Consider the following 25,828-nt stretch of genomic DNA (forward strand, 5'->3'; position numbering starts at 1 on the left):
TTAAAATCCTGTTCAAGTGTTCACCAATACACTACCGTACTCTTGCTCGCTCAGATCTATGGCTAATTTACGATCCACATTTCCACCCTGTGAGGATTATACATCTAAAAAAAAAAAATCAATGCCTAAGTTTGACCAATATGTTTTTCTAAAAGTCAAACCTTTTGACACTTTCCTCAAAGTTATGAATGACCCTGTTAAGGAGAACTGTCTTCATTTTTTAAATATCTTTATTTCATGAACCAGCTGAGCATTTGAGCACAATTAGCCACCAGAAAAGGCTTTCAGCGGGCTACATACATGCAGTATTGTAAGAACCACAATTCATAGTTTGAGGAAATATTGTACTACAACGGCTATATTTAATGTGCAATGGTGTAGTCAACATCACGTTAAATACTGCATATCTGGATTAGAACAAAGCTGGTAAGGGTTTTGTGGCAGGAACTTCATATGAATGCCTGTTCAATTCAGTTACAGCCAGCAATTCTCAGATGCATCGTCATACAAAGTTATTTCATTACTTTCACAGGTAAAACTTTATTTGGATATTCTGTAGAGCATCTACAGATGGACTATCAGTAACATTTCAACTAGCCCTAACCTTAACCCTTATCCTAACAGACCTTACCGTAACCTTCGCAAGCAGTTGCTTTTCCTCAGATAGTATGACCACATACAGATGGACTATCCAAATAAAGTGATACATTCACATTTATAAATACTATTAAAAAAAACAATGTTGCATTCAAAAAGACACCCAATAGCTTTCTGTGGGAGATTGACCGGACAATCTAGTTTTAAGCTTCAAAGCAGAGAACTACTGCAGTCCAGTGGGGGCAAAAAGGCACTTTGGAATATTCAGTTTCCTCTCATCTTTCAGGTTCTCATATTTCCATAGTTCAAAAGACATTAGTCGTGATGAAACCACAGACACACCCCAGTGTCTTTGTTAAGGGTAGATTACTCATGCCAGCACTTGCATATAGTTTTTAGGCACCAACGCTCGCTTCCCCCTCAACTCTCCCAAGAACCACTCATCGTCAATGGACTCCAAGTTGGTGATGATATCCCCCGCCTATAGCAAGAGAAAGGAAAGTTATACTGTAGGCCTAGTACCTGTAGTATATATATATATATATATGACTGTTGATTGTAACAAACAATGTTAACTCTTTTGTTGTAATTAACTATTGAATGTTAACAGTAGAAATACCTTCAGTGAGAGCTCCTCATCACATTCAGCTGTGAAGTCAAACATCGCTTTCCCCCTGCTTCCTTCCCCATTAGTCACACTCTGCTGTCTGTCCAACACCGGAGAGTTGCCTGGACAGAGACAAAGGGAATCATCAGTACCTTAAATGTCCTTATAATGAGAGTTTATTCATAGTAAATGTCCTACTATGCTGCCCTATGAGTAGACCAGGAATATCTGTATGTTTCAGAGGTGGCTGGTGGGGGGAGCTATAAGAGGATTGGCTCATTTTAAAGCCTGGAATGGAATTAATGGAACGGTATCAAATATACAGAAACCACATGTTTGACTCTGTTTCATTAATTCCATTCCAGTCTTTACAATGAGCCCGTCCTCCTATAGCTCCTCCCACCAGCCTCTGGTATATAGGCCTATTCAAACTGTGGGTTTTGCGTTGAATGTATCAGTAGTTGTTTTTTGTCATGTGTCAATCATCACCCCGGCAAAGTTATTTGAATTTAATTAAACCAAAAGTATAAATATTTTAAGTATAAAAATAAAAAACTCCTAGCTTTATATTTCAAGCAGATAAATTCACCTCCTACCACAAGATGGCGCCATAAGAATACCCTATTATTACCTGAGCTGGTCTCTACGAAGGCTGTGGGGAAGAATCCTTCTCTACCATTAAGCCTTCCAGAGCACCACTCGGCATCTACATGCTGTGTGACCAGGATACGGTCTCCCTGTTGGAAGGACAGTTCCTCTTCTGTCTGGCCTACAAAGTCATACAGAGCCACGGCCCACTCCACTCCTGACGAACCAGACTATAGACAGGGATATACATGTTAGTGGACACTCTCATACTCACGGTCTCATACACAAGCTCTAATCATTAATCATTGGATATACACACAGAGGTCATTAGGCTACCCCAGACTACAGCTCAGGCCAAACACTGACACACATACACCTGTATCGTGACCTTCGTTTGTGTTATGTTGTAAAGACTGGTAACAGTACCACATGAACCATACCTGTATGGGTTTGGCAGCCTCTTGGGTCTTGGTTGAAGAAACCATGCCTGAGAAATGCAGTAGCGGTATTCAGATAGAAAGCATATTGTGTTGACAGTTGCTGAACATAAAACTGAATGGGGAATGAGTGTGTGGGCGTACACTAGTACACTGCTAGAGCCAGGGAGAAGGACATGTAGCACACAGAGTGAGCTGTACCGTATTAATAAAAAGGTCTTAGTACAGGGGCTTACACAGAGCTCCTGACTTAAACATAAACATGTTGCACAGATTCCATACATTCCGCAGAGGGAAGTATCCGCCTACACATTACGAGAGAGATGGAGGCAGTTCACTGTAGACTAGTTCTAGAGAAACCTTTTGTACTGGTGGACAAACCGCAATAGGGGTACAGGATACGTGACGATACAGCTAAAATCCCCCGTGCCAAGAATAAATATTTCACTCTGTTTGTGGCCTGGCCACCTTTGACCTTACGCTATGACCTCAAATACAGTATGCCAGGACAACATGAACTTCTGTGGGAAAATTCCAATGTCTCCAATTCTCTGATTATGTTTACAATGTCAAGATAGGGACACACATCTCAAGCCGAGGTTCCTTAATGATTTGAAGGCCCAGTCTGTGATAAGTCATTTAATATACAGTACATTCCATTTCAAGCTAAGAAGTGGGCCTTGAATTAAAAGTCCTACCAGGTAGTGCCATCTTGGTGGGGAATGATCCCTGTCGTTGTGGTTGTGGCAGAGGAGGAAGATCTTCTATGATATCCACAAAGTTGATGGGGAAGATTCCAATGCGGGCCCCTATCTGTCCCCTCGCCCACTCCTCTTCCATGTACTCCTTTAGCTGAATCACGTCTCCCTCAGAAAAGGTTAGCTCGTCACTCTGCTCACCCTCGAAGTCGAACCGCGCCACACACCTCGGTCCACTGACTGTTGCAGGGGGGGGCCTTGCCTTCTTTGCGTTGGTTGGTGTTGGTGCATTTGACTAAATAGAGAAAAAAAATCATAATCAAAACACATTAAATAGCTGGACTCATTTGTATACATCCTATAAACCATTTTATGGGCTGGTTTCTCACACAAAAGACTTTGAAAATACTATTTATTGAACAGTTTTTCGTACAGGAGTAGGCTTAATCTGAGTCTTGGAAACCAGCCCTATCTCTATAGCTGAAACATTGACTGAAGTCTTACCATAACTTTGACGTAGTTGACAGGGAAGAAGCCAGAGGAGCCTCTACAGGAGCCGCGGTACCACTCACTGTCCACCTGCTCCACATTGTTCACCACATCCCCCTCCCTCAGACCCAGCTCCCCTGGACCCTCTGGATAGGATACAACACATGTCAATCAAATCCCACTGCTGACAACACAAACTCTAGCATGAACTCTACTTTGTGGATATCAATTGCTGAGGGAAACACAGAACTAAGCAATAAAAACATGCCAGACATATTGCAAATGATTTGAGGTGATTCAAATCTGTAAACACTTTTTTTGTGAGCCTCGTCTAGATTCTAAAAGTTACTTTACTTGGCGTGGACATGTTTGGGGGAACTCAAAACAGCTGTAAAAGCATGCCAGCCATATTGGAATTTATTTGACATGATTAAAATCTAATAAATGACTTAAAATATTGTAAGGTGTACAGTCCAATAGCCAATGTGTTTGTTACTATAAGACATAGGAGACTTGTTAGGTTGTGTGTTGTGGTGGTCAGCGTGCCAGAGCAGGTACTGTTCTGTACCTGGGGTGAAGTCATGGAGGACCTGCACCTGAAGACCACAGCTGCCTCTACGAGACCCAACTGTGCTGTCACCCTGTAAGAAGAGAAAACACATCCAGGTATATGTGGAATTTACAGAAACACGTACAAAAGAGGGATTTAGAGACCAAACTAAACCCAAAAAATACTCCAAGTTCGCAATGAAAGTTCCTATGTGGCTACAAAGAAATAAAAACCAATTGGTGCTAGATAGGCTAGTCAAACTAAATAGGAGGTAGCCAAACAAAATAGCGGGTAGCCAAACAAAATAGCGGGTAGCCAAACAAAATAGGGGGTAGCCAAACAAAATAGGGGGTAGCCAAACAAAATAGGGGGTAGCCAAACAAAATAGCGCGTAGCCAAACAAAATAGCGGGTAGCCTAACAAAATAGGGGGTAGCCAAAGAAAATAGGGGGCAGCCAAACAAAATAAGGGGTAGCCAAACAAAATAGGGGGTAGCCAAACAAAATAGGGGGTAGCCAAGTTGCCTGGAAAGTAAGAGGGCAGACATGTTTTGATTGACAGCTCATTGTAAATGGTTGAAGACATTACCTGTGACAGAGCTGGTTTAGTTGGGGCACTGGAGAGAGGAGTGATGACTTTCATGTGAGACTTCTGGACTCGGCCCCGGGTGTCTCCCACTTGACATTCAAAGGTCTTGTGGTCGAGCTGCTCAATCAGCAGCAGCAACTCATTTTTCTGTGGGAGAAAATCAAGAAGCATTTGATATTAATTTCTACAAAATTGTCTTTTCCTTAAAGAAAAAAATTATTACAAAACAGTAAGGTGAAATAAGTAAATCCATAAAACTAGTGATCAAGTCAGGTTTAAATACAGTAGTCATTAACATTTTCTCATATCATGTTCTTGTTGTTGCTAGAAGCAAAACCTCCAAAACATGCAGACAGTGATTTACCTGGAATGAGAGTTCCCCTGTGTCTCTCCCACTGTAGTCAAACTCTGCTATCCCGTGGGGAAGTCCAAGCTAGACAAACACACATGACAAAGAAAACATTCAGAAAACATTCACAGGCTTACTATGTGACACTTGCCACAACTACAGTACACAACAGTTCCACTGAAATCCACCATGGATCTGCCTCGGGGGCAGCAGGGGCAGAGCAGGCTGCCTCGGGGGCAGAGCAGGCTGCCTAGGGGCAGAGCAGGCTGCCTCGGGGGCAGAGCAGGCTGCCTCGGGGGCAGAGCAGGCTGCCTCGGGGGCAGAGCAGGCTGCCTCGGGGGCAGCAACAGAGCAGGCTGCCTCGGGGGCAGCAACAGAGCAGGCTGCCTCGGGGGCAGCAACAGAGCAGGCTGCCTCGGGGGCAGCAACAGAGCAGGCTGCCTCGGGGGCAGCAACAGAGCAGGCTGCCTTGGGGGCAGCAACAGAGCAGGCTGCCTTGGGGGCAGCAACAGAGCAGGCTGCCTTGGGGGCTGCAGCAGAGCAGGCTGCCTTGGGGGCTGCAGCAGAGCGGGGTGGAAACTCTAAGCTCTCACCGTGTATTGGTTGTAGAGACGGTGGCCAGGGTTGGGCCTGGGGGGAAGCACAGGTCCCTTCTTCTTGGGCTTCTGAGCCTGGGGCTGCTTGGGTGATGGAGCTGCTGATGACACTGGTGCTCTACGGGTGGAGAGGGATTGACGTGGACCATTTATCCGGGGCGGGGGTGGCCTTCCTGGGCCTACTTTTGCTGGAGGTGGGCGAGGAGGGAGGACCTTAGCTCCACCAGGCCTGGAAGAGATCAACAGCAGTATGAAGTTAATTAAAGCCATGTGTCTAGGACTGTATCTAATATGTTATCAATGGATCTTTACCCCTTTTTATCCCCTAAAATGACCCACGATGTGATGTTACTGACCGAGGAGGGAGGCCCGGTATGGGCTCAGAATCAAAGGACTCCTACAGTTCAAATCAACAGAAAAAAAGGTTGTTACTATTATGTTCAAAGAAGCAACGTGGCAGTCTAGAAACAGATGTGAATTGATGACAACCAGGGTACTTCTCTAATCTCTCCCAGATCACATTTAACACCACATGGGATTGAATGACCTCCCCTGAACGAAACAGACTTACTACGCCTACTACCTTTGCAGCGCTCAGCAACTAGGGCAACCATAGCAACCAAGTGAATGACTCCTCAATGTGCCCTTCCTTAGCCACTGCTAACAGCTAGCTGTACAGTACTAGTCAGTCATTGTTTACACTACACTGGCCCCTTTGTGTGGTCTGCGGTTGAGAACCACAGGTGGAGGTGAATGTTGGCGGTGGCCAGGTAAAAGGCTGGTTTGTCAGGCTAGTTTAGCACTGCTTCTGACGGGGCTGGTTTTCAAGCCACCATGAATGAACTGACACTAGATAATCGTGAAGAAAAATACAAAGTAGCACTTTGACTTGTCTTTTTATGTCCTTTTAGCTAAGGCTTCTTGCTGCACAAAAGCCCGGTTATGTCATAGCCAAGCCGGGTCGGGAGCTATTGACTGACTCTGGCTTCCCCAGAGAGAGTGCAGTATTATGGCGGTGTGGAGGAAGAACTATGTCAGTAATCTCTTGTATTTCCTGTTTTCTAGTAGTCGAAGAGAAGCTAGGTAGCCTACTGTAGATCAATAGTGCTTCTATTGGAGAAGTATATGAAGAAGGAAGGTGGTAGCACTTACCTGGAAGGGGAAGCGGGTTGAGATGCTTTGTTTACGGGTCACGGGGGATGGCAGTGACCCTACAGGCTTCTGTGCAGGGAGAGGAGGAGGGTTGTCCAAAGTCCCATCGAACACTGAGGGAGAAAACCGACAACTTTTAGACTGGATACACTGTACTGTAAACTGTACAAACCATACAGTCAACTTTTAATCCATGCAAAGGTTTGGGATCATTGTATTTTTGCGCTAATTCACTGGCTTGGTGTTGCCATGAATGAACACTCTGAGATGGAAAATGCACATACTCAAACTACATGTCGAAGTAAATAAAGTATTGAAATTCGGATTAACTGACTCACTTATCAGGAGTCGACTGTACACACTCACTAAGACACCAAAGCACAGACACACACATTCTAACATCCACACCTACAGTTTGTTTGAGAAAATGGCAGCATCTAATCCATCATTAGGTTATGTCAAAACGTTTTATTTTGGGTAGACCCAGATGGAGATCAGAGGGCCTTTATATAAGGTCATACATGTGTGGATATGGAGTATGCCACATAACTCACTACTCAGAGAGTAGAGCAGGTGGACTAGACTCACGTTTTCCTTTACTGGGCACTCTAATGGTGGTGGGTCTTCTGGTTACACTCTGTCTGCGGAAGGAGCCGTCGCCCACATCACTACCCACAGGGTTCACTGGGATATAGTCTGGAGAGAGACAGAGATAGAGACGGCCAGTGTTGACTCATCAATATTTGTCAACATATAGGTCCTGCATTAGGACTATATGACAAATTCTAAGCAATGTTTAAAACCTTTAATGCCAATCTGGACCCTCTCTTTCTAAAATTATCCGCCGCAATTGTTGCAACCCCTATTACTAGCCTGTTCAACCTCTCTTTCGTATCGTCTGAGATCCCTGAAGATTGGAAAGCTGCCGCGGTCATCCCCCTCTTCAAAGGGGGAGACACTCTAGACCAAACTGTTATAGACCTATATCTATCCTATATCTATTCTAAAGTTTTCGAAAGCCAAGTTAAACAGATCACCGACCATTTCGAATCCCACCGTACCTTCTCCGCTATGCAATCTGGTTTCCGAGCTGGTCATGGGTGCACCTCAGCCACGCTCAAGGTCCTAAACGATATTATAACCGCCATTGATAAAAGACAGTACTGTGCAGCCGTCTTCATCGACCTGGCCAAGGCTTTCGACTCTGTCAATCACTGCATTCTTATCGGCAGACTCAATAGCCTTGGTTTCTCAAATGACTGCCTCGCCTGGTTCACCAACTACTTAGATCGAGTTCAGTGTGTCAAATTGGAGGGCCTGTTGTCCGGACCTCTGTCAGTCCCTATGGGGGTACCACAATGTTCAATTCTCTGGCCAACTCTTTTCTCTGTATATATCAATGATGTCGCTCTTGCTGCTGGTGATTCTCTGATCCACCTCTACGCAGACGACACCATTCTGTATACTTCTGGCCGTTCTTTGGAAGCTGTGTTAACAAACCTCCAGACGAGCTTCAATGCCATACAACACTCCTTCCGTGGCCTCTAACTGCTCTTAAATGCTAGTAAAACTAAATGCATGCTTTTCAACCGATCGCTGCCCGCACCCGCTCGCCCGACTAGCTTCACTACGACGGTTCTGACCTAGAATATGTGGACAACTACAAATACCTAGGTGTCTGGTTAGACTGTAAACTCTCCGTCCAGACTCACATTAAGCATGTCCAATCCAAAATTAAATCTATAATCGACTTCCTATTTCGCAACAAAGCCTCCTTCACTCATGCTGCTAAACATACCCTCGTAAAACTGACTATCCTACCGATCCTTGACTTCGGCGATGTCATTTACAAAATAGCCTCCAACACTCTACGCATCAAATTAGATGTAGTCAATCACAGTGCCATCCGTTTTGTCACCAAAGCCCCATATGCTACCCACCACTGCGACCTGTATGCTCTAGTTGGTTGGCCCTCGCTTCATATTCGTCGCCAAACCCACTGGCTCCAGGTCATCTACAAGTCTTTGCTAGGTAAAGCCTCGCCTTATCTCAGCTCACTGGTCACCATAGCAACACCCACCCATAGCACGTGCTCCAGCAGGTATATTTCACTGGTCATCCCCAAAGCCAACTCCTACTTTCTCTGCTGCCAATGACTGGAACGAATTGCAAAAATCACTGAAGCTGGAGACTTATATCTCCCTCACTAATTTTAATCATCAGCTGTCAGAGCAGCTTACCAATCACTGCACCTGTACACAGCCCATCTGTAAATAGCCCACCCAACTACCTCATCCCCATATTGTTATTTATTTTTGCTCTTTACACCAATCTCTACTTGCACATCATCATCTGCACATCTATCACTCCAGTGTTAATGCTAAATTGTAATTATTTTGCCACTATGGCCTATTTATTACATTACCTCACTATATTTGCACACACTGCACATTGATTTTTCTATTGTGTTAGTGACTGTACGTTTGTTTATCCCATGTGTAACTCTGTGTTGTTGTTTGTGTTGCACTGCTTTGCTTTATCTTGGCCAGGTCGCAGTTGTAAATGAGAACTTGTTCTCAACTGGCCTACCTGGTTAAATAAAGGTGAAATAAAACAATTAATTAAAATAACTGCAGGCTAGTGACGTTTTTTGTAAAGTAGTGTCGATAAAGAGGTTATAAATTAGCTTATATGTGTTTTAACTATACTTAGAACACTTATACTACTAAGTTAACCAATTAAGTCAGTGGTGAAATGCATGCTGCTGTACTTACTCATGGGGTTGTCCATGTATTCATTCACTGCCTCTGTGGTGGTGATGGAGACTGAGTTGTGGTTGTTGAGGTTGAGGCCCAGCGGCTCCTTGCGAGGTTTCTCTGGAGAGATAGGAGGTACCAACCTGGGTTCATCCTCCTCTTGGGGGAAAAGGTTCTTGGCTCTGGCTGCTATGGAGAGCCGCGACCGGGAAAGGATGGCTGTCTTGGCAGGGGGTGGAGCCTCTGGTTCTGGTTCTGGTTCCTTGGGTTCTGGGACTATACTGGGTTTTCTGTGGAGCACGGGTCTGGGTGCCGGGGTTGGGATGGAAGGAATAAAGGGAGTGGAGATAATGGAGATCGCCCCCTGGTAGTTATTGCCATTACTGGGCTTCTTGATTGAGGGCTTGGGGGCAAGGGCTGGGGCTGGTTTGGCTGAAATCACAGGGGGTTTGAGGTGCGCGTTCCTGGGTAGAGGCTCTGGTTGTTTGAACTCTGGTTCTCTATCGCCTTCCTGGCTCTCAAAGGCTTGGATCCGGGCCCGGATGTTACGTTGGCTGTGAAGGGCGGCCATGTCACCGTCCTCGTCACCTTCCTCGCTTTGGTCGCTCCCGTCAGTTGGAGTCTGATTGTCACTAGCGTCACTAATGTTCTGGTCGTATTGGTCCTCAGGACAAAACACATCTAATAGTTCCTGTAGGTACTTCCCCGAGGGAGGAGCCTCGACTGCTGTGTCATCTACAGAGCTGGAACCACTGTCACTGAGCCTGACCAGAGTCTGAACTTTGACCTCCTCTGTGATTGTCTGTTTGCAGGATTTGGAACGAGGAAGCGGGATGGGACGTTCAGTGGCTACTGGGACTGTTGAGGAGGGGACTGTAGGTTCTAAGAACGTAGTGATAGTGCTGGGTTCGGAAGGTTTTATTGGCCCATCCCATTGTACAGAAACAGATGGAGAGAGAGACCGGGTGTTTGGGATTGCACAGCTGGAATCTGTTGGGCTGGGTTGGGCTGCGGCTGACTTGGGGTCAGTTTGGTTCTTAGTGTTAGTGGCTGTGGCGTCTACTTGGATAAGACCAGAATCAGATACAGCTGTTGCAGTGGTAGAGTCACTTTGTAAAGGCTTGGGTAAGTATAGCCTTGGTGGCTTTTTTGGCTTTATTTTCACTGAGAAGGAAGAGATTATAAACAATACACTTAGCCTATACTCACACCACACATGAAAACTTTGACTAAAAAGTGACGTTACATTGTTTTAGTCGTGGTAATACAAGTATATGATATTTACCAACTATAGAGTTTTCATGATGTTGTCAGCTAACCCATCTGTAATCATCATTCTCATTCTCACAAGCCTCACCTGTAGACTGTCTCTTCTCGATTGGCAGTGAGGATGCAGTGCATTCTGGGCCAGCGGCGGTGTCGTCCTCCACAGGGTCGGTCTGCGTGGCGATGGTCGTGGATCTCCGGGGGGCGGCGGTCGGCGTGACAACGGTCTCCTGGGTCTTCTCCTTGATCACCTGGTCATAGGATGGTGGTGGCTAAGACACGAGAGAGAAGGCACACACACACGTTGACCAAGCTAATGTGTAGCGGTGTGATTATTATAACTTGTATTCTACATGCAAGCTTGCTACCGTCCTACATTGACGTCCTATAGTAGTACAACATGCTGAACCTGCCGTGCTTGTTTCACTGCTAAATGATATGTTTGCTTCGAAAGTAGTTCATCATCTCAAACATTACACTGAAAACTGTGAAAGACACAGGAACATGGTAAGGTGGATCAAACAAAATCCAAAGTTAAAATCCATGCAGAACACACCCAAACTGAACAGGCCAAGAACACACAGCCTGCTGTCTCCCCTAGTATTAGAGGCTGATGTTAGTTAAATAAACGGTACCTGGGTATCTGATTGGATGCACCCTCCCCAGATGGGCTGTGAGGGAGGCGGGGCTGCCGTAAATCCCCCAGAAGCCCCTGGGAACCAGCCGTTGGCAGTGAGCGGCTCGGCTGACAAGATGGTGATCTCTGGACGTCTGAAAGACAAACAAGTCCATTACGCACAATACAGTAGACTACCTCAACCAAACATGACATGCAACAGACTGTTGACACTTGTCTTATGTTGACAGAAAGCCTTATGTAGAAAGCCTTATGTATCATTTGTCATAAATCAATATATAGCTTTTTTAACACCATATGTGGCCATGATTTTGTTTTTTGTTAATAAGCCATTTTATAGACCATATTACTTTCTTTAAATGGTTATTCACCAGTTGAGTCAAGGACTGTAAGTCAACATTAATATCAGTTTGTTTCAAATGAAAAATGTGGATTTCACTGTAGAGCACAAGTTCTTTGCCATGGTGCACTTTACCTTGAAGCATTTGGTGTTTGATTTTTGGAATAATGAGAGTAGAACTGTATTCAATCAGAGAGCTACAGAGACTATGAAGTATTATGAAACTCCTCTGTTTACTTTACCTTCTGTCTCTGGTCTGTTCACTTTGGGTGCTGGTTCTCGCTGTGGGAGAAAATGATATGAAATTAATCTCTTTCAATCTGATATGTAATGAATTGAAAGAGACATTAAAAAAACACTTGGGGGATTCAATCATGTACAATAGCTATATACCAGAGGAGGCTGGTGGGAGGAGCTATAGGAGTGCGGGCTCATTGGAATGGAATATATGGAGCAGAGTCAAACACATCAATGCATGGAAACCATACGTTTGACTCCGTTCCATTCATTCCATTCTAGCCATTACAATGAGCCCATCCTCCTATAGTTCCTCCCACCAGCCTCCTCTGCTACATACAGACTTTAATCATGCTAGATACTTTTATATTGTATGAGAATATACCAAATAATGGACAAACTCAACAATGAGCAACTCACTTCGCTTAATGGCAGCTCGTATTGAGGACAGAGGTCCTTGGCTGGAAGAGAGAAGAGTTACCATTGAGGAGAGTTTGACTGGAAAATAAGATTTCTTACATTTATACAACCTGAGAAAGCAAAGTATAATGCTGGCAACAGTCAGACTCCACCGGATTACTACACTGGACAGACAGTGCTAATTATCCACAAGCCAACTAGCCACCTTTATAGGCTTGAACCAGGACAGAGGAATTCTCAACAAAAATAAATTACAATCTCAGCAAATAATCCTGACATTTGAAAACATTTAATTGTCATCCATAGGTATCCTAGACTTCATTATATGATAAAGTAAAAGAGATAATATATACCCCTTTACCTCTAAAAGAGCTGAATAAGTGCAGAGTAACACCAAAGGATGATAACAACAGTGTTGATAGTTGCATCAAACCTCTTTAGCTGCAGTGGTCCTCTCTGCACTGCAGTTACCACTGTGACGGCCACATCCTCTATCCCACTCTATCGTCAACTCCAATCCACACAACACAGCTACCGCTGCATACTGCAACCAAAAGAAGAGCCTACCTCCGGTACATGCGCCTGTTATACGCCAGTAATCAGAGTGAGAATGGGACAAGTACCAGAGACGCAGGCACAAGAAAGAGGACAATCATTAAAAAGCAAGCCCTTTGAAGAGTTCAACCCCGCTTGCAACTTTCCACAATCCCTCTCCAGAAAACCCTTAAAACGCAGCAGGACGCAGATCCAATCCACTGAATATCCTTAGGCATCGTCCATCTGTTACTGTAACAATGACTCAGAAATAGCCCAAGTCTAACACCTCCTCCTCTGGCCACCACATACATCTACCAAGCCCAGGGGGCGTCCAAAAGTGCACTTCTGCAATATAACGACCCCTCTTGCTGATCTGTATTCCTAGGTCTGATCTGACTTCCTGACTAGTGTAGTGTTGGAGCTGACTCCGCACCCCTCCCAGGCTGTGCCAGAATATGTTCCCAGAAGGGCCAACTACACAGTCTCAACGGAACGGGGTCATGTTCATTAGGGCACACAATGGAATACGTTTTAAAAACATTTTTGCGACAGAAAACAAAAAATGTCTTATTGGACAATCCCAGGTGGTCCCTCCAGGTTTCTGTTTGCGTATGGTGCTTAATGAACAGGATCCAGACCAGACCCCCATAGGCCCAGGACCTTCAACACATCCTGCTCATTAACGGAACTGGAGATGTGATGTAAACCATCTGGAGAGGAAGACAGGAACACTCCCCCCTGCCTCTCCCACCATAGCACTACGTGGATAATTAGGACGATTAGCTAAGCCCGTAAACAAATAGAACAACAGGGAGGTTAAACGTCCAATAGTTGATCAACAAAAAAAAGGTTTGTATTGGAACACGTTGACGTTTGCTGTACTTTAACAGAGGAGGCTGGTGGGAGGAGCTATAGGAGGATGGGCTCATTGTAATGGCTGGAATGGAATAAATTGATGTATCAAACACATCAAACATCTGGAAACTATGTTTCACTCCGTTCTATTTATTCCATTCCAGCAGTTACAATGAGCCCATCCTCCTATAGCTCCTCCCACCAACCTCCTTCTGTGTCAATACCTTGGATTGGAAGACATTGAAAAGGTGCTGAGTTTTAATGAGTTATCTAGGTAGGGTATACCATATTGTGAAAGAAAGGTTACAGGGTTGGAGTCAGTTTACTGAACTGAAATGGAATTGACCCTAACCCTGGACGGCAACCAACTTGGCTCTGGGGGCGTCAACAACTGAGTCAGTGTGGTTTTGTCCCCCATTCAAAAAGCTCTGATCTTCGGACACAGTGGACACAGTGTCCAACCGTCCGTCAAAGAGGATGGATCAGCGCATTGTTTGCTACCCTGCACCATTCACAACTCTCCCTCAGCAGAACTGCCTGTTAAAGAGACAGTGTTCTGGCCACTGCAGTCCTGACAGAGCCGTGGAGCAACAGAGGTGTCTAGGTAGAGCTGGAACAACCCAGGGTTTATTCTGGAGCACGCAACATTATCACAATATTAACACGGTTCCTTCTCTGTATTGAGCAAGATAGACATATTGAAAATGCCCCATATGTAAATTCAATGATATGGATAACTTACCTGGAATGAAGAGCCTCAGACTTATTCCTCTCTGTTCGATCTGAAAAGAAAAGTAACCAGCGTTTTATTTTTAACGGTCACATTTGAAAGATCAATTTCTAACTAAGAAAATGCCCTCATTTTGTACACAAACAAAGCAAGCTGCAGGTACGACGACACAGGACAAGTGAACAAAATAACTATGGACTTTGCATCACTCCTTGCGTTCATCAAAAACTTGAATAACTACATTCAGCTGGCTCAACATTCTAGTCTGTTCTTGATCAACCAGTTACAAAGAATGACATTGACATGCAAATATCAAAAGCATCTAAAAAAAATGTTTAAACACAAATAATTTTGTTAATGCTCTCGTCTTTATTTCATCAAACCAGACATTATATCTGAACCATGATCTGTATAGCTACAATCTCAAAGAAAATCATATGTAAATAGGGGACCATGAGCAATATGTATGGAAAGAATGGCTCTCCCTCATTCACACATTCAATGGCTTATTCTGGACACCTGACATTTCAGGGTCACATCTAGATGGGATACAGCTTTTATCAAATTGACGTTAAAAGTGGAATTGTTTTGCATTTGAACTAACCCTAACCCTAACCCTTTCCCAACCTTAACCTAGTTCCCCTAACCTACTACGTTCATTTCCTAACCTGCTGTGCAGGTTCTCCTAAACCTGCTATGAAAAATAAATGTTGACAAAAGCTGTATCCCTTCTAGACAAACCACATTTCAGATGGAGCAAGCATTCGCCCAGGACATGCTGTACAGGTGTCATAACTGTGTCATAAGTTGTCATAAATGTGTCATGTCTTATTTCCATATATGAAATCTTCGCAAAAGATACTCAACAGATATCATTCCAAAGTTATGTCATTAGCTTTAAGATATGATGGACTGGCTAGTGGTTAGTGGTCCACAGCAGCTAAGCTAACATTTACATTCATTTGACTATACTAGAGTATATGAGTGTATGAGGCCTTTGTGCCATAGGAACTAAAATAAATCAGACAAGTAGGTCATATGAGGTTATTAGGATCCCTTTGTGTTAAAAATCATGCATTAAGCCATCTTAATATTTTGATGCTCATTTTTGTTCGCATCCTGCTAAAGACCTGACGCCAACCAGTATAATACTGTTACAATGTCTAACACCACACTTGCTATCTGCCATATGCCACTGCCTCAAACGTATGTTACGGACTCTACTGAAAGCTACTTTATTGAGGAAAAATGTACTTTCTATGCCTGTGCTATGTGGCTGTCCCACCTAGCTATCTTAAGATGAGCGCACTAACTGTAAATATCTCTGGAAAGGGGTGTCTGCTAAATGACTCAAATGTAAATGTAAAATTTTTACCTCTCTATGAAACAAAAAAGGAAGTAACAGTTTGTTAGTGAATCAAATCCTCAGAGACATTTTCACACATTTCTTTGCACTTTGGTCTGTGAGAGATTGTTTACCTGCCTCAGTTACAGTGACAAAGACAGAATGAAGAGAGGTTTTCCAAGAGAAAATCGTTTGACATTTACATACCGGTAGATACAATGCCATACACACACTGGTCAAAGGCAAGTGCAATGGAACAATGAATAGGATTCAATATCTAGTGGATATTCAATATTCAACATGCGCTTCATTTACATGTTACCGAGCTGTCAGTTGGAATACAGTGCAATCCCTGCTGAAAGTATTGTCTATAACCTACTGTGAATTGTACTGACAACATAATCTCACAGCGAAACATAGCAACAAGAGATGCTCCTACCTGTTAACGTTTTAAACAGATTTCACAAATGTCCCCCAAAATGGTGTGTATTATTTCCTTCAAGTCCCTCCCTACTTTTCCATGCTGTGTGTTACTGTGTAAAGAAACAAACTCCATGACCACGAACAACAACAGAGAAAGGGAGGGGTCTCTCTCTCTCCCTACTGGCTGGTGTGTTGACTTGGCCAATGTGATCAAATGGAATGTGGCCATTCAGGAAGTACCACTCTACTGTCACTCTCCTGCTCTACTGAAAAAGGTCGATGGAACACTACAAAAAAAAAATGACCCTCTGCTCTGATCTTAAAAGGCACCGTTCACACAAAATACAAATATGCCAGGATTTCTTCTGGCCTTGCTTGTTACCAACTGAACTAGGTCACTGAGTGCATATTTATGTTATTATAGGGGTTGTTCTGGGTTTGTTCCAGCCCAACACCTGTGTTTATCTAACAAAATCAAATCAACATGTTCTCTTCCTGTGTCAGAGAGAGCACAATACTGTGTGTCTTTCTGTCCGTCTTCCCTATTGGCAGGGTGTTAATGGTGGGCACACCCATTCTGACGCTACATCTCTGTTGGCCAGATCCTTGTATTTCCCTATTGTAGCACCACTCCCTGCTCTGGAAACATGCATAGCTCTATTATTTGGTCATCGGTCTACGTTAGTGTTAGGAAGTAGGCTACATATTAAAAACCTTGGCATACTGTGGGACTATGTTTTGCTGGATTAGAAGGTGGAGTCAACTGTTACTCTATTCCAATCCATCATAGATAGTACATCCGGACATAGCGCCACATCATTTTAGTCATTTAGCAGACGTTCTTATCCAAAGCGACTTACGGTAGTGAGTACATACTTTTTCGTACTGTTCCGCCCGTGGGAGTCGAACCCACAACCCTGGTGTTGCAAGCGCCATTCTCTACCAACTGAGCCATAACATATCCTCTTTCCTAGCAGTCACTCAGCAGGTCGTGCGACCATTATGAAACACACTTTCACTTTTAGATAAGATATAGCTGTAGAAACCAGAAACCAGAAACCTTCGGAGGGCTTTTATGGAGGGCTTCTAATAGTAAATATCCCATGACAGGTTATGGACAAAGACACAATAAATGAATAAATAAAAAGTATAAGATTAGATTAATAGCCTATTGAATATGAAAAAAATATCATTAACACCAAAAAGAAGCAAAAAAAACAAGAGAGGATGGCTTTCACTTCAGCAGTAATAAATTCATGAACTTCTTTGAGGAAAAGATCATGATCATTAGAAAGCAAATTATGGACTCCTCTTTAAATCTGCGTATTCCTCCAAAGCTCAGTTGTCCTGAGTCTGCACAACTCTGCCAGGACCTAGGATCAAGAGAGACACTCAAGTGTTTTAGTACTATATCTCTTGACACAATGATGAAAATAATCATGGCCTCTAAACCTTCAAGCTGCATATGGACCCTATTCCAACTAAACTACTGAAAGAGCTGCTTCCTGTGCTTGGCCCTCCTATGTTAAACATAATAAATGGCTCTCTATCCACCGGATGTGTACCAAACTCACTAAAAGTGGCAGTAATAAAGCCTCTCTTGAAAAAGCCAAACCTTGACCCAGAAAATATTTTTAAAAAACTATCGGCCTATATCGAATCTCCCATTCCTCTCAAAAATGTTAGATAAAGCTGTTGTGCAGCAACTCACTGCCTTCCTGAAGACAAGAGAGACTGCACTTGTGAAGGTGGTAAATTACCTTTTAATGGTGTCAGACCGAGGCTCTGCATCTGTCCTCGTGCTCCTAGACCTTAGTGCTGCTTTTGATACCGTCGATCACCACATTCTTTTGGTGAGATTGGAAACCCAAATTGGTCTACACGGACAAGTTCTCGCCTGGTTTAGATCTTATCTGTCGGAAAGATATTAGTTTGTCTCTGTGAATGGTTTGTCCTCTGACAAATCAACTGTCAATTTTGGTGTTCCTCAAGGTTCCGTTTTAGGACCACTATTGTTTTCACTATATATTTTACCTCTTGGGGATGTCATTAGAAAACATAATGTTAACTTTCACTGCTAGGCGGATGACACACAGCTGTACATTTCAATGAAACATGGTGAAGCCCCAAAATTGCCCTCGCTGGAAGCCTGTGTTTCAGACATAAGGAAGTGGATGGCTGCAAACTTTCTACTTTTAAACTCGGACAAAACAGAGATGCTTGTTCTAGGTCCCAAGAAACAAAGAGATCTTCTGTTGAATCTGACAATTAATCTTGATGGTTGTACAGTCGTCTCAAATAAAACTGTGAAGGACCTCGGCGTTACTCTGGACCCTGATCTCTCTTTTGACGAACATATCAAGATTGTTTCAAGGACAGCTTTTTCCATCTGCGTAACATTGCAAAAATCCGAAATTTTCTGTCCAAAATTGATGCAGAAAAATGTATCCATGCTTTTGTTACTTCTAGGTTAGACTACTGCAATGCTCTACTTTCCGGCTACCCGGATAAAGCACTAAATAAACTTCAGTTAGTGCTAAATACGGCTGCTAGAATCCTGACTAGAACCAAAAAGAATTATCATATTACTCCAGTGCTAGCCTCCCTACACTGGCTTCCTGTTAAGGCAAGGGCTGATTTCAAGGTTTTACTGCTAACCTACAAAGCATTACATGGGCTTGCTCCTACCTATCGTTCCGATTTGGTCCTGCCATACATACCTACACGTACGCTACGGTCACAAGACGCAGGGCTCCTAATTGTCCCTAGAATTTCTAAGCAAACGGCTGGAGGCAGGGCTTTCTCCTATAGAGCTCCATTTTTATGGAATGGTCTGCCTACCCATGTGAGAGACGCAGACTCAGCCTCAACCTTTAAGTCTTTATTGAAGACTCATCTCTTCAGTAGGTCCTGTGATTGAGTGTAGTCTGACCCAGGAGTGTGAAGGTGAACGGAAAGGCACTGGAGCAACGAACCGCCCTTGCTGTCTCTGCCTAGCCGGTTCCCCTCTCTCCACGGGGATTCTCTGCCTCTAACCCTATTACAGGGGCAGAGTCACTGGCTTACTGGTGCTCTTCCATGCCGTCCCTAGGAGGGGTGCGTCACTTGAGTGGGTTGAGTCACTGACGTGGTCTTCCTGTCTGGGTTGGTGCCCCCCCTTGGGTTGTGCCGTGGCGGAGATCTTTGTGGGCTATATTCGGCCTTGTCTCAGGATGGTAAGTTGGTGGTTGAAGATATCCCTCTAGTGGTGTGGGGGCTGTGCTTTGGCAAAGTGGGTAGGGTTATATCCTACCTGTTTGGCCCTGTCCGGGGGTATCATCGGATGGGGCCACAGTGTCTCCTGACCCCTCCTGTCTCAGCCACCAGTATTTATGCTGCAGTAGTTTGTGTCGGGGGGCTAGGGTCAGTCTGTTATATCTGGAGTATTTCTCCTGTCTTATCCGGTGTCCTGTGTGAATTTAAGTATGCTCTCTCTAATTATCTCTCTCTCTCGGAGGACCTGAGCCCTAGGACCATGCCTCAGGACTACCTGGCATGATGACTCCTTGTTGTCCCCAGTCCACCCGGCGTTGCTGCTGCTCCAGTTTCAACTGTTCTGCCTGCGGCTATGAAACCCTGACCTGTTCACTGTGATTACTATTATTTTACCAGGCTGGTCATTTATGAACATTTGAACATCTTGGCCATGTTCTGTTATAATCTCCACCCGGCACAGCCAGAAGAGGACTGGCCACCCCTCATAGCCTGGTTCCTCTCTAGGTTTCTTCCTATTTCCTAGCCACCGTGCTTCTACACCTGCATTGCTTGCTGTTTGGGGTTTTAGGCTGGGTTTCTGTACAGCACTTTGATATATAAGCTGATGTAAGAAGGGCTATATAAATAAATTTGATTTGATTGGTTTGAAGTCCTGGGCCTAAATCAAATCAGAGAGGTCAGAAGTAAGGTTACATCCCATGGAGGGTGGGGCTAGGCTACGAAGGCACAGCTGTGTGGAGACAAGGGGCTAGTTCCCATCCCTTGTCAGTCCACAAAGAAGCATCTTCCTCTATATCCCGACCCCGGTAACATGGCATGTTCAGGGAATGTGAGCTCTCAGATTCTGGGTTTATTTATTCAGCGCAGGAATCTCTGCTTCTTCCCAAAACCCCATAAGACTTCCAGGGGTTTTCATATCCTTGTATCCTACTTCCCACACATGCAGAACAGGCACTGATGTCATCATAGGGTAGAATCAAAGTCTTCCCTATACTTTCTCAAAGGGAGTGTTTCAAATGATTTAGGGTGGGCTGGGGGTTAATGGCTGGGTAAGTGGGTTGGTGGGTGAACGCAACAGCTGCACATTAACTGTGTCCAATCCAGAGCCATTGTGGGTCAGTTTTGAGAGATGTTCTGTAGGAAGTCAAACCCATGCACCAGACAGGTCAGTTGGACTAGCCAGTAGAAATATACTGTGTCAATTATTGAACATCAATTTATCAGTATTATCCTTAATCAATGATAAACTATCTGCCAGAAAGAGTGAAGCATTCTGGGTGATATTGAAATACCAGCTTTTGTGCACTGCACATCTATTTTCTATGTTGAGGTACTACAGTACATTAATATGTACATCTCATTTGCTACAAGGGAAACAGGCTCCGCATTAATATTTGAGAGCCTTTTCATCACACAAAAGAAAAGAGTTATTTCACAGCTGTCATTACGCTGCCTCCATGTGGAGTCAAATTGATAAGTAATGAATTTGTCGACGTCGAGCGGGGAAGCTAATATTTTACAACGGGACAAAAATGGGGCGAGTCAATTAAAATCTAATATGCCTTTTTGGAAATAGACAGTTTAATTGCCAAATACTAATGATGGTTGGATTTGTATTAAGTGATAAGCCTCAGCTAAAGGACACACAATTCTTCAAAGGAAGACAAAATATGAATTCCTCCTTCTCCATAGTCCTACAGCCACCCGAGGGTGAGAGAGAGACAGAGAGAGAGATGAGGGGGTCTAAGTTATATACACACACACACACACACACACACACACACACACACACATACATACATCCATTCTGCTTGGAAAATTAAACAGTCAAAGTGGAACAGACATGTCTACAACTATAAAAACATAACATTGTGAATGTGTAGCGCTCTATCCTTGCATGAAAAACAGACGGACATGATCATGTCACCTTTGAATAACACGGTGTCAGGAGCTGATTAACATGACTCATGTCAAGACATGATTAGGTGATGTCAAAGAGGAGTCATCCATGGATGTTTGGGGGAGATGACAGTCTAACGGAGATCTTGCTCAATGCAAGGAGGTTAAACTTTGGCCAATTGAAAATGCCGATGAAGAACAGTATGCACAAAGCAATCATCAATGATAACATATGGCATCATACGGTGCATGGCATATGAGTCATATGAGATAATGTATTTTACTCTTAAAAAGTGACAAGCATATACTGTATACTGAATAGGCTAATCTCAGCTTGTGACAGAAATAACTTCATATGATATAGCCTAGCTAGCCTACACACATGTGCAGTAGAGTTGGCAGTTGTCACCATTATCAAGTTACAAGACAACAGTTCCTGTTCCATCACTCTCTACACAGTCAACCCACCTGCCCATAGGATCAGTCTGATCTCCACATACAGACAGCTGCAGTTAACCCAGGCCTGAACTAACAGACTGGGCATGGAGGCTTGTGTTGGGTGGGGTGGGGTGTGTCTTTACTGGGAAGCCAGGTGTTTGCTCAACAGGTGTTGCTGCTTATTTCTCCCCTACCTACACTAGGAAGGTCTAACCATTCTATGGGTCCAAACACATTGTTAGATTGGAAATTGCTCGGCATAGAACCATGTTTAGAACCAGAATTCAAAGGCGAGGGAAAGTTCAATATACCAACAGCCATTGAAATGTAAAACAGTAAACCAAACACAATGACTAAATTCAAATCAAACTTTATTTGCCACATGCGCCGAATACAACAAGTGTAGACTTTACCGTGAAATGCTTACTTACACGCCCTTAACCAACACTGCAGTTCAAGAAGAAGAAAATATTTACCAAGTAGGCTAACACAATAAGAATAACAATAACGAGGCTATATATAGGGGGCATCGGTACCAAGTCAGTGTGCAGGGGTACAGGCTAGTTGAGGTAATCTGTACATGTAGGTGGGGGACGAAGTGACCATGCATAGGTAACAAACAAACAGCGAGTAGCAGCAGTGTACAGGGGGGGGGGGTCAATGTAAATTGTCTGGTGGTGATTTTTATGAATTGTTCAGCAGCCTAATGGCTTGGGGGTAGAAGCTGTTGAGGTGCCTTTTGGTCCTAGACTTGGCGCTCCGGTACCGCTTGCCGTGCGGTAGCAGAGAAAACAGTCTATAACTTGGGTGACTGGAGTCTCTGACAATTTTATGGGCTTTCCTCTGACACTATGATGTACTAGGCCGTTTGCACTACCCTCTGTAGCGCCTTACGGTCAGATGCCGAGTAGTTGCCAGTCTTCACGACTGTCTTGGTATGTTTGGACCATGATAGTCTGTTGGTGATGTGGACACCAAGGAACTTGAAACTCTCGACCCGCTCCACTACTGCCCCGTCAATGTTAATAGGGGCCTGTTCCGCCCGCCTTTTCCTGTAGTCCACGATCAGCTCCTTTCTTTTGCTCACATTGAGGGAGAGGTTGTTGTCCTGGAACTCATCCCTATAGGCCGCCTCATTGTTGTCAGTGATCAGGCCTACCAATGTTGTGTCATCAGCAAACTTAATGATGGTGTTGGAGTCGTGTTTGGCCACGCAGTCGTGGGTGAACAGGGAATACAGGAGGGGACTAAGTACGCACCCCTGAGGGGCCCCAGTGTTAAGGATCAGCCTTGGCAGACTTGTTGCCTACTCTTACCACATGGGGGCGGCCCGTCAGGAAGTCCAGGGTAAAGCCTACATACATGTATTCATTTACAACCCTTTCTCTTGATATACATGAAGATTGTGTGGCATAAGAGATATGAATATGAACACATTTTAGAAGTGATTTCATCAGGAAATAAAATGACAAAAGCAAAAATATACAGAGGCAAAATGAACAGGATCAACCTGTCTGCCAAGTGCCAGTGGTTTTCCAGATGCATTTCCAGCAACACAGTTAAATGACACAGCTTGGCTGGCATGAGATGAGGAATATTTTAAGTGTCGGGACATATACAATTTGTTGTGTCATCCTTCCTGTCTGGCTGGCAGAGTTTCAGGGTTTTCCTTGTGGTTGTAGCACTGTTTACTGACTGCTGTATCTGATACACACAGGTAGTTGCTACCAGCTGCTGTATAAAAGTATACTTTCACTGAATGCAGCAGTGAGAGCATTGTGTCAACCATAGCAGCTGGATACTGTAATGGTGCAGAACAGAACTAAATATATTTTACTATTTATATTTTTGAATAATATAATATTTGAGAACTAACAATCAAATAAAAGCTAGACAATCAGAGAGAATATAATATTTTAACAACTGGGCATTCAGGGCACATGCCCATTGATTTTGTTATAATGTTTGAGCAGAGGAATGCAGCATTAGCCATGGCAAAATGCATAGAATTTCTGGAAATTAGCTTCAAAACTGCAACAAAAAAGATCTCATCTCAATGGAATGGAACAATTTGTAGAATTGCATAACATTTTCTTCACAACAACAATAATTTATATGAATTCAATTTTCAGCTAAATTGTATCATTTCCTACACACTTAACCATATGTTTCATGATGGAACACTGTTCCAAGTTGTTATGTTCATGGGTTAAAAAGGTAAAAGCCCACGTTTTGAAATGATATTGCCCCAAAGTGTCAAACACATGTAGCCTACTTCAGGAGACGCTGTATCAAAATTACAAGAGGTTGACCTTTACGATAGATTGTTGGCAAGTGGACATACCTGTTGCTTGATTTCGGTTCCGTATATCCCTCAACTCCTCCTCTTCTCTTCTGCCTTCAGCCATAGGAGATGAGAACACTGCGGCGCCTGGTAATTTCCGGCCAATTAGAAACGTGTTATTAAAAAAAGTATTGACTGAGGTGGGAAATGAATTTGCCTTGTAAACAGTCTCGGCTGGTGCGTAAAATTGGGTCTTTACGAGTTGAGAAAACCCGAAGTAGTCCTACGCCGGCCACAGAGTATAACTTTCTACAACTGTGTTTGTGTTAATGTAATTTTGTAGAATGAGGGGTAGTTAGGCTATAGCTCCCTACCTTGTCCGCACCGACGGTAGCCCGACACGAATGTCAACAACAGGAACTGAATTGTCTGGCAAAAGCGGTATCACAAATGGAGATGGTGCCCCGGAATTGAGAACAACTGAGTGGAGTTGACAGACCGCAACAAAAGTTTCTCTCCTCACCACAATGTCTGAGTAAAACCACTGCGACCCGAACAAAGAATTGTAGTCTAACGGAGTGAGTGGTCACAGTGTTCTCTTGTGCGTATTGGGGAAGCTGTTATCCATAAAACATTTTTAAAAACGACATCCAGAGCACCGCTATTTGCCCATAGATACCCAGACAGCCGCCCATAGTGATGATGCTAGTTCACCTGTCATTCAATACATGTTACGGCTTGCAGAGACAAGCAGGAGCTGTTTTTGTTGTTGTTGAAGCACATACAAATGAAAAGGCAGCCTACTACTTTACATATTAGCCTACTAACTGGGTTGAGTTATGTAAAAACAAATGTTGTAGCTATTTAAGCTAGAAGTAATGATTAGATATACAAATGTATATTTTTCTCTTCAAGGTAATCTGATTTCCACACTGTTTAAACTCTTCCCTCCCACCCTGTTGCAGACAGTCTCCCGCCTCGTCTCCTTGGGGCACGGTAGTTCCACAGCTATTATCTTGTTAGACAAAGAACAGTTAGCCAGTAAAGACCACTCATTTACAGCAGAATGGTCTGACTCACCACAACCAGCCTCTGTGACCATGTGTTTGACGATGATAGTTTGGTTTTGACATGGCTGCCTAAAGTCGACCTCCAGTGGACAAGTCTTCATCACACCTTTGATCATGAGTAAAAGCATAAAGACTTACTTTTGTATCTATTGTGAAGCATAGACAAAAAGCACACACATTTAATACTATCTTTATTACAGTATAGCCTACCATTGCATCTAGGAAATCAAATGGCTGAGGTAGTATTTTGAATCCTATTTTGGGTGTTTTACATCTATTATTTAATCCCCAAGTTTGATATTTGAATATTGGCACACAGTCCAAACACATTATATGTTCTCTACCACATAGAGACAGAGAAATACCACTGAGACTGTCTGAAAGATTCATAGTAAACTGAGCAATTTCTTAGGAGATGTACTTCAAATTATAAGCACTAGATGTCCCCATCTACCTTGTTTATTTCTACTAGCCAGCACCTGCCACAGTTCAAATCAAATGTTGTCACATGCTTCGTAAACAACAGGTGTAGACTAACAGGAAAATGTGTACTACAGCCCTTCCCAACAATGCAGAGAGAAAGAAAATAGAGAAATAATAAAACGTAATAATAAAAGTAATAATAAATACACAATGAGTTGGTTGTTTACAAAGCTATCAGGTAACCATAAAGTTCAGGATAGAC

General features: G+C 43.6%; 1 protein-coding gene across 1 annotated transcript; it reads right to left on the reverse strand.

Annotated features, from left to right (window-relative positions):
• Nucleotides 1-212: 212 nt before the first annotated feature.
• Nucleotides 213-24,783, reverse strand: LOC106602396 (SH3 domain-containing protein 19). The gene is made up of 21 exons (XM_045716600.1): nt 24,448-24,783; nt 24,134-24,220; nt 14,442-14,481; nt 12,308-12,348; nt 11,893-11,932; nt 11,309-11,444; nt 10,765-10,945; nt 9,426-10,571; nt 7,240-7,347; nt 6,652-6,764; nt 5,856-5,896; nt 5,497-5,728; nt 4,919-4,987; nt 4,555-4,701; nt 3,985-4,057; nt 3,432-3,562; nt 2,928-3,222; nt 2,233-2,279; nt 1,836-2,022; nt 1,217-1,326; nt 213-1,078 (listed from the first exon to the last, which is right to left on the reverse strand). The coding sequence occupies exons 2-21, from the start codon at nt 24,195-24,197 to the stop codon at nt 968-970; spliced, it is 3,312 nt and encodes a 1,103-aa protein (XP_045572556.1). The 5' UTR covers nt 24,198-24,220; nt 24,448-24,783; the 3' UTR covers nt 213-967.
• Between the last annotated feature and the right edge of the window lie 1,045 nt (nt 24,784-25,828).

This window comes from Salmo salar, chromosome ssa04 (assembly GCF_905237065.1).
Source record: "Salmo salar chromosome ssa04, Ssal_v3.1, whole genome shotgun sequence".
Classification (NCBI taxonomy): domain Eukaryota; kingdom Metazoa; phylum Chordata; class Actinopteri; order Salmoniformes; family Salmonidae; genus Salmo; species Salmo salar.

Excerpts from the sequence above, each read along its gene's own strand:
- LOC106602396 (XM_045716600.1), bottom strand. The coding sequence starts at position 24,197 with ATGGCTGAAGGCAGAAGAGAAGAGGAGGAGTTGAGGGATATACGGAAC. Across the intron at positions 6,765-7,239 it reads AGTGCCCAGTAAAGGAAAAC|TGTTCGATGGGACTTTGGAC; the intron begins GTGAGTCTAGTC and ends TTTCTCCCTCAG. Across the intron at positions 2,280-2,927 it reads CACCAAGATGGCACTACCTG|GCATGGTTTCTTCAACCAAG; the intron begins GTAGGACTTTTA and ends TGCATTTCTCAG.